At 41.9% G+C, this 15,009-nt stretch overlaps 1 protein-coding gene across 2 annotated transcripts in view; it reads left to right on the top strand.

Moving 5' to 3' along the window:
* The window catches only part of LOC121387576 (voltage-dependent L-type calcium channel subunit beta-1-like), a 69,518-nt gene that overhangs the window by 23,747 nt on the left and 30,762 nt on the right, over positions 1-15,009 (top strand). The window contains exon 1 of one of the 2 annotated variants that reach the window (XM_041518736.1): positions 10,032-10,381. The exons of the other annotated variant lie outside the window; for it this stretch is intronic. Within the exon in view, the coding sequence (XP_041374670.1) occupies positions 10,277-10,381 (105 nt within the window). The 5' untranslated portion in view covers positions 10,032-10,276. Of the gene's footprint in view, positions 1-10,031; positions 10,382-15,009 lie in introns of those variants that run through there. 2 annotated transcript variants of the gene reach the window in all.

The raw sequence follows: 15,009 nt of genomic DNA, 5'->3' as shown, positions 1-15,009 counted from the left end.
TTGATATAACAGTCGAGATGCAGTGGCTGAAACTAGGGTCTGCGCCTTTAATTATAAGATACTGGATGTCAAGCATGTGGTCATTGAGACAGATAGACTTCAGAGTACAACGCTATATATTTCCTATTAGCAGCAAGTGATCTTTTATGTGCACTTTACCCACAGACAAGGCAGCACATACCATGGCCTCGGTGGCATTGTGGTTAGGCCATCGGTCTACAGGTTGGTAAGTACTGGGTTCGGATCCCAGTCGAGGCATGGGATTTTTAATCCAGATACCGACTCCAAACCTTGAGTGAGTGCTCCACAAGGCTCAATGGGTAGGTGTAAACCACTTGCACCAGCCAGTGATCAACTAAGGCCATGGTTTGTGCTATCCTGCCTGTGGGAAGCGTAAATAAAATATCCCTTGCTGCTAATCGGAAAGAGTAGTCCATATCGTGGCGACAGCGGGTTTCCTCTCACAATCTGTGCGGTCCTTAACCATATGTCTGACGCCATATAACCATAAATAAAATGTGTCGAGTGCATTGTTAAATAAAACATTTCTTCTTCTTTTTTCTTTTTTTTCTGGCACAACTACACAGTCAGTAGCTTAACCAAATGAATAAACATGTAAGTGGTGGAGTTTACTTACAATGTTTACATGTAAAATCTGTGTTTCTTGGGTGCTTTCTTATAGTGCTTAGAAATAAACCCCAGCATACCTCCCCTCCCCACAAATACATGATTAAATTTCAGTGATGAGAAATAATACCAACATACCTCCCCCCTACCACCACCAATACATATAACAGAACTAGCTCTGGCACTTGCAAAATTCGCCAATTGCGAATTTTAAAAGTATAGACCCTAGTTTCAACTCATAAAAATGGACACTAAGTTTGTTTAATTTCAGTAGTGAGAAATATACGTCAAACTCTCCCCCCCCCACCCCCCAAATACATTTACATGTGTTATTCATTGTTTAATTTCAGTAGTGAGAAATATACGTCAAACCCTCTCCCCCCCCCCAAATACATTTACATGTGTTATTCATTGTTTAATTCAGTAGTGAGAAATATACGTCAAACCCTCCCCCCCCACCCCCCAAATACATTTACATGTGTTATTCATTGTTTAATTTCAGTAGTGAGAAATATACGTCAAACCCTCTCCCCCCCCCCCCCAAATACATTTACATGTGTTATTCATTGTTTAATTTCAGTAGTGAGAAATATACGTCAAACCCTCCCCCACCCCAAATACATTTATATGTGTTACTCATTGTTTAATTTCAGTAGTGAGAAATATACGTCAAACCCTCCCCCCACCCTAAATACATTTAAATGTGTTACTCATTGTTTAATTTCAGTAGTGAGAAATATACGTCAGACCCTCCCCCCACCCCAAATACATTTACATGTGTTATACATTGTTTAATTTCAGTAGTGAGAAATATACGTCAGACCCTCCCCCCACCCCAAATACATTTACATGTGTATACATTTACATGTGTTATACATTGTTTAATTTCAGTAGAGAGAAATATACGTCAAACCCTCCCCCCACCCCAAATACATTTACATGTTATAGTGATTTCCCTAGAAATTTGGCAAGGCATGGTAGACCAAACACTTTTGGGCATTTCCACCCTTTTCGGGCACTTGTTTTTCATTAAAAATGCACAAAAATTAATTGAAATAAACATTAATGTAATTTATGTGCTTGCATTAATAAATGAATGGCAAAAGATTATAAAATGCATATTTTATTAATTAATAATACCTTTTTGGTGTTTTATAACGGCAATTTTAGAATTAATTACTGAAAAAGGCTTGTTTAATCTCAGGGCAGCATGGCGCTGATTAAGGCCATTGAGGCATGCTGCTGCACCATGCTAAAACAAGCTGGGGAAAACACTATGTTATACATTGTTTAATTTCAGTGATGAGAAATAAACACCAAACCCTGCCTCCTCCCACAAATATATGTGTTATTCACTGTTTAATTTCAATATTGAAAAATAGACACCAAAACCCCCTCCACCCCATCCCACCCACATACTCAGGATAGCATTTAATTTTTGTGGCGAGAAATAAACACAATCAATTACATGCCGCCCCCCCCCCCCCCCAATCACATATATATATATATATATATATATATATATATATATATATATATACCAGTGTTAGCCGAGCACTAACAACACAGCTAACATCGTTTGAGTGTGGTCTGTGTGAATTGCATTGAGAGTTCATGACATTAATTTTGTATGCCGCCTTAATTAGAAGCATATTCCATTATTGATTGGCGCTGGTTCACGCGACACACCATACAGATTGGAAATAGGCGGATCACTGGCACATTGGAGGAAACACACTGCAGACTGTGCGGAAGATATGCCAATGGCACCAATAGCTAGAGTCAAAGTCTGTTTTGTTTAATGAAGATATGCTTGCAGCACCAGTATCAACAGTCAAAGTCTGTTTTGTTTCATGAAGATATGCTTGCAGCACCAGTATCTAGAGTCAAAGTCTGTTTTGTGTAATGAAGATATGCTTGTAGCACCAGTGTCTATAGTCAAAGTCTGTTTTGTTTCATAAAGATATGCTTGCAGCACCAGTATCTAGAGTCAAAATATGTTTTGTTTCATGAAGATATGCTTATAGCACCAGTATCTAGAGTCAAAGTCTGTTTTGTTTAATGAAGATATGCTTGCAGCACCAGTATCTAGAGTCAAAGTCTATTTTATTTCATGAAGATATGCTTGCAGCACCAGTATCTAAGAGTCAAAATATGTTTTGTTTCATGAAGATATGCTTGCAGCACCAGTATCTAGAGTCAGAGTCTGTTTTGTTTAATGAAGATATGCTTGCAGCACCAGTATCTATAGTCAAAGTCTGTTTTGTTTAATGAAGATATGCTTGTAGCACCAGTATCTGGAGTCAAAGTCTGTTTTGTTTCATGAAGATATGCTTGCAGCACCAGTATCTAGAGTCAGAGTCTTGTTTTGTTTCATGAAGATATGCTTGCAGCACCAGTATCTGGAGACAAAGTCTGTTTTGTTTCATGAAGATATGCTTGCAGCACTAGTATCTAGAGTCAAAGTCTGTTTTGTTTAATGAAGATATGCTTGCAGCACCAGTATCTAGAGTCAAAATATGTTTTGTTTCATGAAGATATGCTTATAGCACCAGTAGCTAGAGACAAAGTCTGTTTTGTTTCATGAAGATATGCTTGCAGCACTAGTATCTAGAGTCAAAGTCTGTTTTGTTTAATGAAGATATGCTTGCAGCACCAGTATCTAGAGTCAAAATATGTTTTGTTTCATGAAGATATGCTTATAGTACCAGTAGCTAGAGTCAAAATAGCCAGTGATTAATAAATTAATGTGCTCTAGTGGTGTCGTTAAACAAAACAAACTTTCACTTAAATTTGGGTCACATCTGTTCAGCATTACTGGCCCAGAGGATAGGCAGGTTTCCTCTCTAAGACTATATATAACAATTACCACATGTTTGACATCCAGTAGCCAGTGATTAATAAATCAGTGTGCTCTAGTGGTGTCGTTAAACAAAACAAACTTTCACTTAAATTTGGGTCACATCTGTTCAGCATTACTGGCCCAGAGGACTGGCAGGTTTCCTCTCTAAGACTATATATAACAATTACCACATGTTTGACATCCAGTAGCCAGTGATTAATAAATCAGTGTGCTCTAGTGGTGTCGTTAAACAAAACAAACTTTCACTTAAATTTGCATCACATCTATTAGCATTACTGGCCCAGAGGACAGGCAAGTTTCCTCTCTAAGACTATATATAAGAATTACCACGTTTGACATCCAATAGCCAGTGATTAATAAATTAATGTGCTCTAGTGGTGTCGTTAAACAAAACAAACTTTCACTTGAATTTGGGTCACATCTGTTCAGCATTACTGGCTCAGAGGACTGGAATAATTTTAAATTGTACTTGTCCCCACTGATTTCTAAATGCCTTGGGTGAGGGACCGAGTGTTAGTTTCAACCCCTTTTGAGTGTGTCGTTAAATAAAACATTCCTTCCTGCCACAAAAAAGAATTCCATGCCTTACCCGTCTTGTCGGGGTGGGATTTACCTCAGTCATTTAAGTGCTAGCTTTAGGTGCTTGCGTCAGTGGAATCATACGGCGTATAGGTATTTTTCTCATTCCAACCAATACGACTGGCCTCGGTGGCGTCATGGTAGGCTATCGGTCTACAGGCTGGTAGGTACTGGATTTGGATCCCAGTCGAGGCATGGGATTTTTAATCCAGATACCGACTCCAAACCCTTAGTGATTGTTCCGCAAGGCTCAATGAGTAGGTGTAAACCACTTGCACCGACCAGTGATCCATAACTGGTTCAACAAAGGCCATGGTTTGTGCTATCCTGCCTGTGGGAAGTGCAAATAAAAGATCCCTTGCTGCTAATCAGAAAGAGGCGACCATGTAGTGGCGACAGCGGGTTTCCTCTCACAATCTGTGTGGTCCTTAACCATATGTCTGACGCCATATAACCGTAAATAAAATGTGTTAAGTGCGTCGTTAAATAAAACCTTTCTTTCCAACCAATACACCACAACTGGACAAAGGCTGAGGAATGTGCTATCCTGTCTGTGGGGATTCCGTTCTAATAATGGAAAACTGCAGCAGGTTTCCTCTGTAAGACTATATATAGAATTAATACGTTTGATGTCCAATAGCGGGTGATTGATAAATCAGTGTTGGACTAGCATCATTTTAAATTGTACTTGTCTCCAGTGATCTCTACACACCTGGGGCCAAAGGCCACCCCCTCCCCTCCCCCCCACCCCCCGAGTGTTAATTTCGACCCCTATTGATTGTGTTAAATAAAACATTCCTTTCTTCCACAAAAAGAATTCCATGCCTTAAGATCTTGTTATAGAGCACTTTGCTCTGCATTATCTTAGGACACGTTCCACAGATCCTGTTTATGGATATAACTAAATTTTAGCTGCTTCTACAATTAATGTTTTAGTAAATAATAATTGACATACCGTCCCCATACCCACTTAATATGTTGGGTTTTTTTAAAAGTAACATTGTATGTACACATGACAATTAAATTTCGGTTACATTCATTACAACGTAATGTCATTCCATTGGTCCAGGCATAGCAACCAGAGTTTGTTAATTTCTACATGAACGTAAAAATTATGTCGTCGGGGAATGTCATATCTGATGATGTCATTTTATATGAGCATGTTGTCTTATTGAGTGTTATTGTTTATGGACCAAACATAATTCAAAATAAAAGTATGAATTTTTAATGTTATTAGCGAGTATGATTCAAATTTAATTATAAGTATTGTCTGTTATTTCTTTTACGTTCATCTGGGTATGAACAAAACATGTCATCCGCAAACTTATGTGAGAACACACAGTTTGTGGATGACTGTTTTTAGTTTTACCCCGATGAATATAAAAGAAATAACAGACAATACTTAAATATCTCAACACACTCGCAGGGAAGTTAATGAATATTAAATTTTAAAAATCACGACTTTCTATGGAGCACCCGTGGCGTGCTACCGCGTTCTCAGAGTTTTACTTGGTGATTGAGTGTGTACTCACGAAATGCTCACGGTGCGTTCACGGCATGCTAGTAGTTGTCACTGCGCACACTGCACAGACGGCGTACCCAAAACGTTCGTACTGCATCTGCGCGGACTGTGTAAAAGCTGCGACATTCAAACACCGTCATCAGTTGCTTTCACTCGTCTCTACAGTCCACGTCAACTTGTATATTTTAACTTTACTTATATCTTTTAACTTCATAACTTTACATCAGGATGGCTGACAAGAAGAAAGCCACCAGGGGCAAAGACAGAGGGAAGAGGACGACACCGAGTTCTGAGCCACACAGTCCCAGGTCACCGCCATTGCCTCAGCAAGCAGGGAAGAAGCCGCCTCAGTCTCCAATGCGGATCTCTCAGTCGAGCAGTCCGTCCACCTCCAGGGCCTCGTCTAGGTCACACAGCCCTTCCACCCAGCCACAGAAGAAGGCCAAGACCTTCATGGACCTCACTGCTGCCAAAGAGGATGCAGGAAAGCTGATGCTGTTGCCCTCCAGGCACTCCTTCAGCTTGGACGCGTTGAAAATCTGAGCCCATAGCCGCCTACATCAATCCACAGAAACTTGTAGTCAGTGTCTACCAGGCCCATTAGCACAATGGAGAAGAAACTTTGGTAGTTGAAGTACAGGTTGCCACTGTTCTGAGGATGTCTGCAGGCTACGTTTTCCCCATCAAACGCGGCACATGCATGGGACACATTCCATCTGTGTCCAAATTCCGCAGAAATTGTAAGCCATTCTGCTACGGTGGTAGGACACAGGATGCACTCATCCTTGTACTCATCGATGATAGCCTGGCACAGTTCACGTACACACACAGACATGGTATTGTGAGGTACTCTAAAGTCGAACTTCATGCTGGCATACCTGTCTCCGGAAGCCAGGTAGCGCAATGTCGTAGCCGGCTTCAAACCTGGTTCGAGGGCTTTTCCATTCCGGGCGTCTTGTTTGGTGATTAGTGAACCCAATCTGCCGAGAAGCTCATCGAACATGTCGGGTGGCACACAGAGGAAATTGAAGTAACTGGCCAGGGTCTTCATACAGCAGCTTAGGCATGAGCCAATGATAGTGACCATACTGCAACCTCCTGCTGACGTCCAGCCACTGCCGTACCCAGACCCTCCTATGCCACTAGGCCCTCCTCCGCCTCCGTCCCTGAATGAGGTGCACAACGTTTGTATCATCCTGGACCTGCTCGACGTGCATGTAGGCGAGGAGTAGCCCGGCTTGCTGGTGTACAACAGACGTGGTGATGAGGGTGACAATGATTAGGATGCGTTTACATAATTTTTGTGGGGTTTGATCACAACGCACTGGCAGCACTGTTTCAGCGCCCTGCAAACACTGATGGACACCGTAGGAGCGTAATGATCGCTGTGAGAGTGCAATAGAATCAATAACACTACGTGCAAGCGCAAGAGGATGCGCCATAAGGACGCGGTAGAGACGCAGTGACATCTCCATGGACTCTGTGAGGTCTCCGTGCAAGCGCCACCGTCTACAGCTGCAACCATGTGCATCCATGGGGCGTGCCCACGGTGTTCCTGTGCCGCTCTAGGAGACCTAACTGCACTGCTACGACGATCCTACATTGTTCACAATGCCGAGCCATGGCGCGTACTTTGTGCATGCACAAAGTGTGCGCCGTTGCATGGAGACCTAGGAGACCCCACGGTGTCCAATGGAGATGCCACGGAGATGCTTCTACACTCTAAGAGACCCTACTGCGCGTACCTTGGCATTCTGCATTTTTCGTGGACGCCGCACGGTCTCTGTGAGGACGCAGCTCTGGTGTGACAGGGCTTTTAACAGGACAGTGGGTTGTTTTTTTACTTCCTTCTTTTTTTATTATTATTAAAAAAAATTTATCTATAGAGGATCTCCTGTTTACATGTATATCTCAAAACACTCCAAGGGAAGAGTGGAACACATAATGAATATTAAGGGAGAAACAAAAAATCCAGACTTCATTGTTCATTGTCAGTTTGAATGCTCTGCACCGACATACACCACACATACAAACCGAGTTCTAAGGTTTACCATCAGGGCAGTGCAGAGCTCTGCATTATGTATGAACAGATGGAGTTTATTCATTGTCATCGTGATACTCTGCACTGACATACACATACACACACACTCACTCACACACACACATATATATACACACACACACACACACACACACACACTCACACACCTGTATACATTGTATCAGTGAAATATCAATAATCATAAAACTAGACAAAACGAATGCAGCTCTACGTATTGCATCTGTTTTGTTCTTGCCCATAACAATGCATGTAATGACAGGTAGTCTGTGGAGATTTACAGCGTCAATATTGCATGTTGAACATATACCAGCGGCTGGCCCAATCTATGCAAGCATTCAGATATTGATGTGTGGATTGTCCCTCAGTCTGATGGTGATTAATAATGAAGCATTTTATTACAATTTCACTCTGTAATGAAGCATGCGTAATGTCAAGTTGTATCATGTGTGTCAGGCTTTACAGTCCCCAGCTTTACAGTGATGCAGGACTCGAAATGGCAGCCTATAGCAAAAATCAAAATGGGGTTAATGTTTTTTGAGACCTATAGTAGGTGAAATAGAAATTTGCTTCCTAACCCAGCTCACCAGAATTGCAGATCATTTTTTAAGAGAGAGAATGAAGAAAGGAAGGAAGGAAGGAATTTTTTTATTAAGGCCTTGGTATGTGCTGTCCTGTCTGAGGGAAAGTGCATATAACAGAAAACCTTACTGCTTAAATGGTATGACAGCAGATTTTCACTCTTCACTGTTCAGAATGTCGCAGCAGACGACAGCCATAATTTAAAATTTGCTGAGGTGTTGTCAAAGTATGCCTTTCCTGTCCTTTTATTCTGTCCTGGTACAGATGTGGGGCCAGATGTATCCCAGTAATAAAGTGCTCACCAGATGCCCAGTTGGTCAGGTTTCGATCCCTGATGATGGACCCATTGGGCTATTTCTCGTTCTAGCCAGTTCACAACTGGTATATCCTGCTATCTTGTGTGTGGGATGATGCATTTAACAGATACCTTGCTGCTAATGGAAAAATGTATCTGGTTTTCTTTCTAAGACTATATGTCAAAGTTACCAAATGTTTGACATTTAGTAGCCGATGATTAATAAATTGATGTGCTCTAGTGGTGTTGTTAAACAAAACAAACTTTATCCTTTTTTTCTGTAAGATACATACATGTATACAGTTAATATATCATAGGCATGGTATGTGCTGTCCTGTGAGGGAAAGTGAATATAATGGCTGCAGATTAGGCAGCGTCACAACAAACGACATCAGACAACTAATTTAAAATGTGCTAAGGTATTGTCAAAGTATGCCTTTCCTGTCCTTAATTCCGTCCTGGTACATATGTAAGAAGCACCCATTAGGCTATTTCTCGCTCCAGCCAGTGCTCAACAACTGGTGTAACAAAGGCCGTGGTATGTACTATCTTGTCTGTGGGATGGTGCATATAAAAGATCCCTTGCTGCTAATCGAAGAGAAGTGAAGTGAAGTGATGACAGTGGGTTTCCTCTCTCAATATCTGTGTGATTCTTAACCATATGTCTGACGCCATATAACCATAAATAAAATGTGTTGAGTGTGTCATTAAATAAACCATTTCCTTTTATATAAGAAGCCATAAGTCAATTGAGCCATGTTTTTCTCTCGATTGCTCGTTCCAACCAGTGCACCATGACTGGTATATCTAAGGCCATGGTATTTGCTGTCCTGTCTGTGGGATGGTGCGTGTAAAAGATCCCTTGCTATTAATGGAAAAATTTAGCGGGTTTCTTCTCCAAGACTATATGTCAAAATTACCAAATGTTTGACATCCAATAGCCAATGATGTATACATCAATGTGCTCGAGTTGTGTTAAACAAAACAAAACAAACTTTAACTTTCTCCCCGATTGTACTGGGGTGTTATCAGAGTACGGCTTTCCTGTCCTTTCATTTCGTCCTTGTACATACATATGTAAGAAACCATCTGTCAATTGAGCCATGTTTTTCTCCTGATTGTGTTGAGTTTTGTCAAAGTATGCCTTTTCTGTCCTTTCATTCCATAATGGTACATACATATGTAAGAAGCCATCCGTCAATTGAGCCATGTTTTTCTCCTGATTGTGTTGAGGTTTGTCAAAGTACGTCTTTCCTGTCCTTTCATTCCGTCCTGGTACATACATATGTAAGAAGCTATCAGTGAATTGAGCCATGTTTTTCTCCCGATTGTGTTGAGTGAGATGAAATCCACCACTGATCTGAAGCAACCGCTGTACCACCTCACTGTGAACCAATGCTGGTGGAGAACTATTGATTTTCCTCTCTCAATGGCTGTTGGTTCGAGAGAAGGCAGACCCAACTCTGACCCAATTACGACGAGGCTGATCAGGGAATTATGGGCTGGGTGTTTGGCATTATTTATCTATCATGGCCGACTTGCTGCGGATTGTTCTTTCATTGTCACCGATGTCGGCTCTTTTGAAAGCGTTCTCTTCACCGTAGGAAACATGGGCTGGACTTCACAGCAGTGACGTACCTGTGTTTGTGAGTTTTGTGTGTTTGTGAGTGTGTGTGCGTCATGACGCCGTCTCAACAGATGCGTCGAACATGGTTGGACGCGACCTCCAGTAGCACGGGAAGGAAATGAATGGATTACAAGACGGACGGCGGAATAATGCATGACACAAACAATCGGAGGATGGGAAGGATTCGCAAAATTGTTTCTGGCCTCAGTGATATAGATTCGCTCGTGGTAATTGTGGGGTTTTTCTTGTTTCTTTATTTTGCCTCTCTGTTCTGATGGTGGTGGTTTTTAGTAGGTGTTTTGTTTGTATTGGTCTGCTCATCATCTCTAGATTCATCTGCATAATAATGGCTGCCACAAGTACTCTTAGCATGAGAAAAGAATGGCCATCATGTGTTTGTTTGTATGGGAAGCAAGATGTTCATTCATTTCCACTTATTTTTGTGCTTATATCCAATTAAGATTCAAGCACGCTGTCCTGGGCACACACCTCAGCTATCGGGGCTGTCTGTCCAATGGGTTAGTTGTTAGTTGTTAGTTGGTTAGTGAGAGAGAAGAGGGTGTAGTGGTCTTACACCTGCCCATTGAGCCCTTCAGAACTCACTCTGGGTTGGAGCCGGTACTGGGCTGGGCACCCTGTACCTACCAGTCTGTAGTCTGATGGCTTAACCACTGCGCCACCGAGGTCAGTAAGCAAGATGTAGCTCATTGACTTAAAATGACGTTATTGATCACATTAGGTGTGGTGGGTTGTAGGATCAAATCCTCTTTGTGATGTCCCTGTGTATTATTTATCATTTAACATTTATCATGCAGTCCCAATAGCTGTTGATGCATGGTACTGGGGTTTGTTGGTAAAGATTGTGTTATTTAATGACACAACTAGAGCACCTAATATCTCTGAGGTTTCTGTTAGGGTTGCCTCACCCTTGGCAGTTACAGTCTAGACTCTACCATCGACCAATCCAGCTTGGGCTGACTCTTTAACAGAAGCTGAAGCACCTGATGGCATAGCTCTCTGGGTCGCTGTCACGGTGACTACATGGATCGCATGAGGTGTAATGGGTCATAGGATCGAATCGTCTTGGTGGTACCATTGTATTATTTACCATTCAACTATGGTATTCACATTTATAATGTAGTCCAGGTAGCTGTTGATGCATGGTATTGGAGCCTATTAGAGTGTCTTATAGCCCATTACCTCTGACTTCAGCTTTTGATGGTTTTGGGATGGGACATAGCCCAATGGTAAAGCACTCGCTTGATGCACGGTCCATCTAGGATCGATTCCCATCAGTGGGTCTGTTGGGCTTTTTCTCATTCCAGCCAGTGCACCACAACTGGTATATCAAAGGACTGTGGTATGTGCTATCCTGTCTGTGGGATGGTGCATATAAAAGGTCCCTTGCTACTGATGGACAAATGTTGCTTGTTCACTTCGGCATGTGGTTTAGTTAAACTGGTATGACTGAAACAGTTTAAATGTAAGTGTGAACGCAAACTGTTTTAGCTAAACTAGTATATGGCAGAAGTGACAATAATGTCACAGTCAGAATAAGCAGTAGGCACGTTGGCAATGACCTAACACGTGAGGATAACTAACTACACTTCCACCATATACCGGTTTAGCTAATACACGTGTTATAACATAATGCTCGTCATTTCCGACCACAAGTGTTTTAGCTACACTATTATAGTTAAAACAGTTTAAGTTCTGTAAGTGTGAACACAGCTAAGTATGAAATGGTCGACATCCAATAATTAATGATTAAAAAAAAAAATAATCTTCTCTAGTGGTTTCTTTAAACAAAACAAGCTTTAACTGTAACCTTTCCTTTACCAGTGAAGAATGTTTCGACATTACATACCCGAAATACCTGTAGAAAACAACTTAATTTTCTCTCCCTGCCCAGAGGCAGGTATCTAGGCATTTGCCCCTTTCCTACATGTTGTATGCCTATAGAAGAATGTCTAACATTTCTGATATCAAAGGCCATGGTATGTGATATCCTGTGTGTAGGATGGTGCATATAACCTCGAGCGTAGGAAGGTGCAAAAAAGTGGTGGGGGGGGGGGGGGGCACACACTTATATTTACACACTTTTACACTATTATAAAGTAAATAGAAAGCAAAATATCTGAAAAGTGAGGGGGGGGGGAGGGCACATGCCCCCCTTGCCACCCTGTTTCCTACGCCAGTGAAGAAGATCCCTTGCTACTAATGGAAAAATATAGCTGGTTTCAATCTCTAAAGAGACAGGATGTAGCCCAGTAGTAAGGCGCTCGCTTGGTGTGAGGTTGGTGTGGGATGGATCTCCATTGATGGGCCCATTGGGCTATTTCTCGTTCTAGCTTGTGCACTATGACTGGTATATCAAAGGCCATGGTATGTACTACCCTGTCTGTGGGGTGGTGCACATAAAAGATCCCTTACTTCTAATCGAAAAGAGTAGCCCATGAAGTGGCAACAGCGGATTTCCTCTCTCAATATCTGTGTGTTCCTTAACCATATGTCTGACGCCATATAACTGTAAATACAATGTGTTGAGTGTGTCGTTAAATAAAACATTTCCTTCGTCTTCAATCTCTAAGAGTATATGTCAAAATGACCAAATGTTTAACATCCAATAGCCGATGATTAATAAATCAATGTGATCTAGTGATGTTGTCAAACAAAACTAACTTTTAACATTTCTGAAGATTCATTTTCTTTTGACTAGGGAGAACTCTTCAAACCATTTCTAAACATTGTTGGTTTTTTTCTAGTTAAGTATACTTAATCTAAGACTTAAAATATTTACATATACAGTGAAACCTCGATAATCCGGACAGTATGGGTTTTTTTAAAAACGTCCGGACTAATGAATTTCCGGAGTACTGAATCGTCCATAAAGTAATCTCCCTTGAATTACAAACCACTAATAAAAAAGTAAAAAATATAAAATTCAACTACACATTTTATTTTTAAAACATACATTGTATACAGTACACATTATCAACAACGGCATTATCAACAAGGAGAATCACATGTTGGCCGCGTGACTTCATTTGCCGATCAAACGCTCTCAGCCAATCACAAAACAGATCTGAAGTCATCCACATGCTGTCTAGACTGGCTTTTGTATTCGATATTTCTCGTTTCTCAAATGCTGTAATTTCGTGACGTTTTAGTTTTTTCTGTTGGCTAGCCATGACAATAAAAAGCGATTTGTGCCAAAGTGTGTCATGTCATGTCATAGGGTTTAACGTGCACATTCAGAGCAAGCTGTTGTAGTGCACGCCTGTCGTGGGCGCAAGTGCTTGCAGAGCAAGCTCTGTCGTCCAAGACAGAAAGTTGGGGGGGGGGGGGTGAAGGAGTGACTGCCTGCACTGGCAGGTGCAAGGGAGCACCAGCAGTCCGACCGGGATCGGTAGCAGGCGGGGGTGGGTGGTGGTGCTATGGAATTTTGAATGGAGCAGTTAATATGCCAAAGAGAAAAGGTGCGCAGTTTTGATTTGAAGGAATTTTGGCGCGAATTTTGAATGGTCAGTCTAAACTGTAAAGGGTAGTAGAGCTAGTATAAGTTTTGACTTTAGTATATCGAGAGTAGCTCGTTAATTAGACCTAGGTGTTGCTGTGGTGTCTCCCTAGGTTGCCCATCGGGCCCTGAGAAAGGGCCTGACCGCTTCTGGTCGTGGCATGACAACCCAGGGGAGACTCGTGCAATGTGGTACCACCGGTAGGTAGGCGGCCGTTTCATGGGGTCCAGATCGTTGTGTCGGTCTTGTAGCCGTTGTTATTCCTCCATCTCCAAATCACCAAGTACACACAAGCAGCTTTTTGGGGTTTGGGTAGGGTAGGCTGATATTCTTTTGTTCAGCCATTCCCTGGGTGCAGTGCAATTTTTGTACTCTGAGCTGATATTCTTTTGTTCAGCTCCTTATTAGAGTACGTGCTGGGCCATTAACTGTGTGCGGGTGCAGTTATGATTAGGCAATGCACCCTGTGTACTGTTGCAGAGCATGTTGTATTGTATGTGTTCCCTATTATGGTGTTTAGGTTGTTCCTATTGTCCTAGCATCCTAATCGAGTGTAATGCAACCAACGTCTTTTCAGAGCCACCACTGTTCCCCCCCCCCCCCCCAGCCTTGGATTATAATGAAATACAAGGCCAGAGGGGGAGTTATTATAGCTTATCTATCTAATTTGAAGGGGGTTGTCCCTTATAGTGTAGTATATTCGTAAAAAAAAACCGGCGTCGTGGCAGGCCATCGGTCTACAAGCTGGTAGGTACTGGGTTCGGATCCCAGTCGAGGCATGGAATTTTTAATCCAGATACCGACTCCAAACCCTGAGTGAGTGCTCCGCAAGGCTCAATGGGTAGGTGTAAACCACTTGCACCGACCAGTGATCCATAACTGGTTCAACAAAGGCCATGGTTTGTGCTATCCTGCCTGTGGGAAGCGCAAATAAAAGATCCCTTGCTGCTAATCGGAAGAGTAGCCCATGTAATGGTGACAGCGGGTTTCCTCTCAAAATCTGTGTGGTCCTTAATCATATGTCTGACGCCATATAACCGTAAATAAAATGTGTTGAGTGCGTCGTTAAATAAAACATTTCTTTCTTTCGTAAAAAAAATAAAGAGGGTTCCATTTATTGGCAAAGTGCCAAAGTAACATCGACGGATGTTTTATGCAATCTCCAGTTGATTACTGTTGCTCAAACCAGCATTCCCAAGCATAGACAATTCCAATTAATTAACTGTTCAAAGGCATGTGTTAACGACCGCAGATAAGTGAACACTACGCAGCCACGCTTCAAACAAAACCGAGGTGTGATATCCTGTGCAGCCATGTTGACGGCTACGGTTCACACA

The sequence above is a fragment of the Gigantopelta aegis genome, chromosome 13, assembly GCF_016097555.1.
Source record: "Gigantopelta aegis isolate Gae_Host chromosome 13, Gae_host_genome, whole genome shotgun sequence".
Lineage (NCBI taxonomy): Eukaryota > Metazoa > Mollusca > Gastropoda > Neomphalida > Peltospiridae > Gigantopelta > Gigantopelta aegis.
This window is presented reverse-complemented; position numbering and strand designations above follow the sequence as displayed.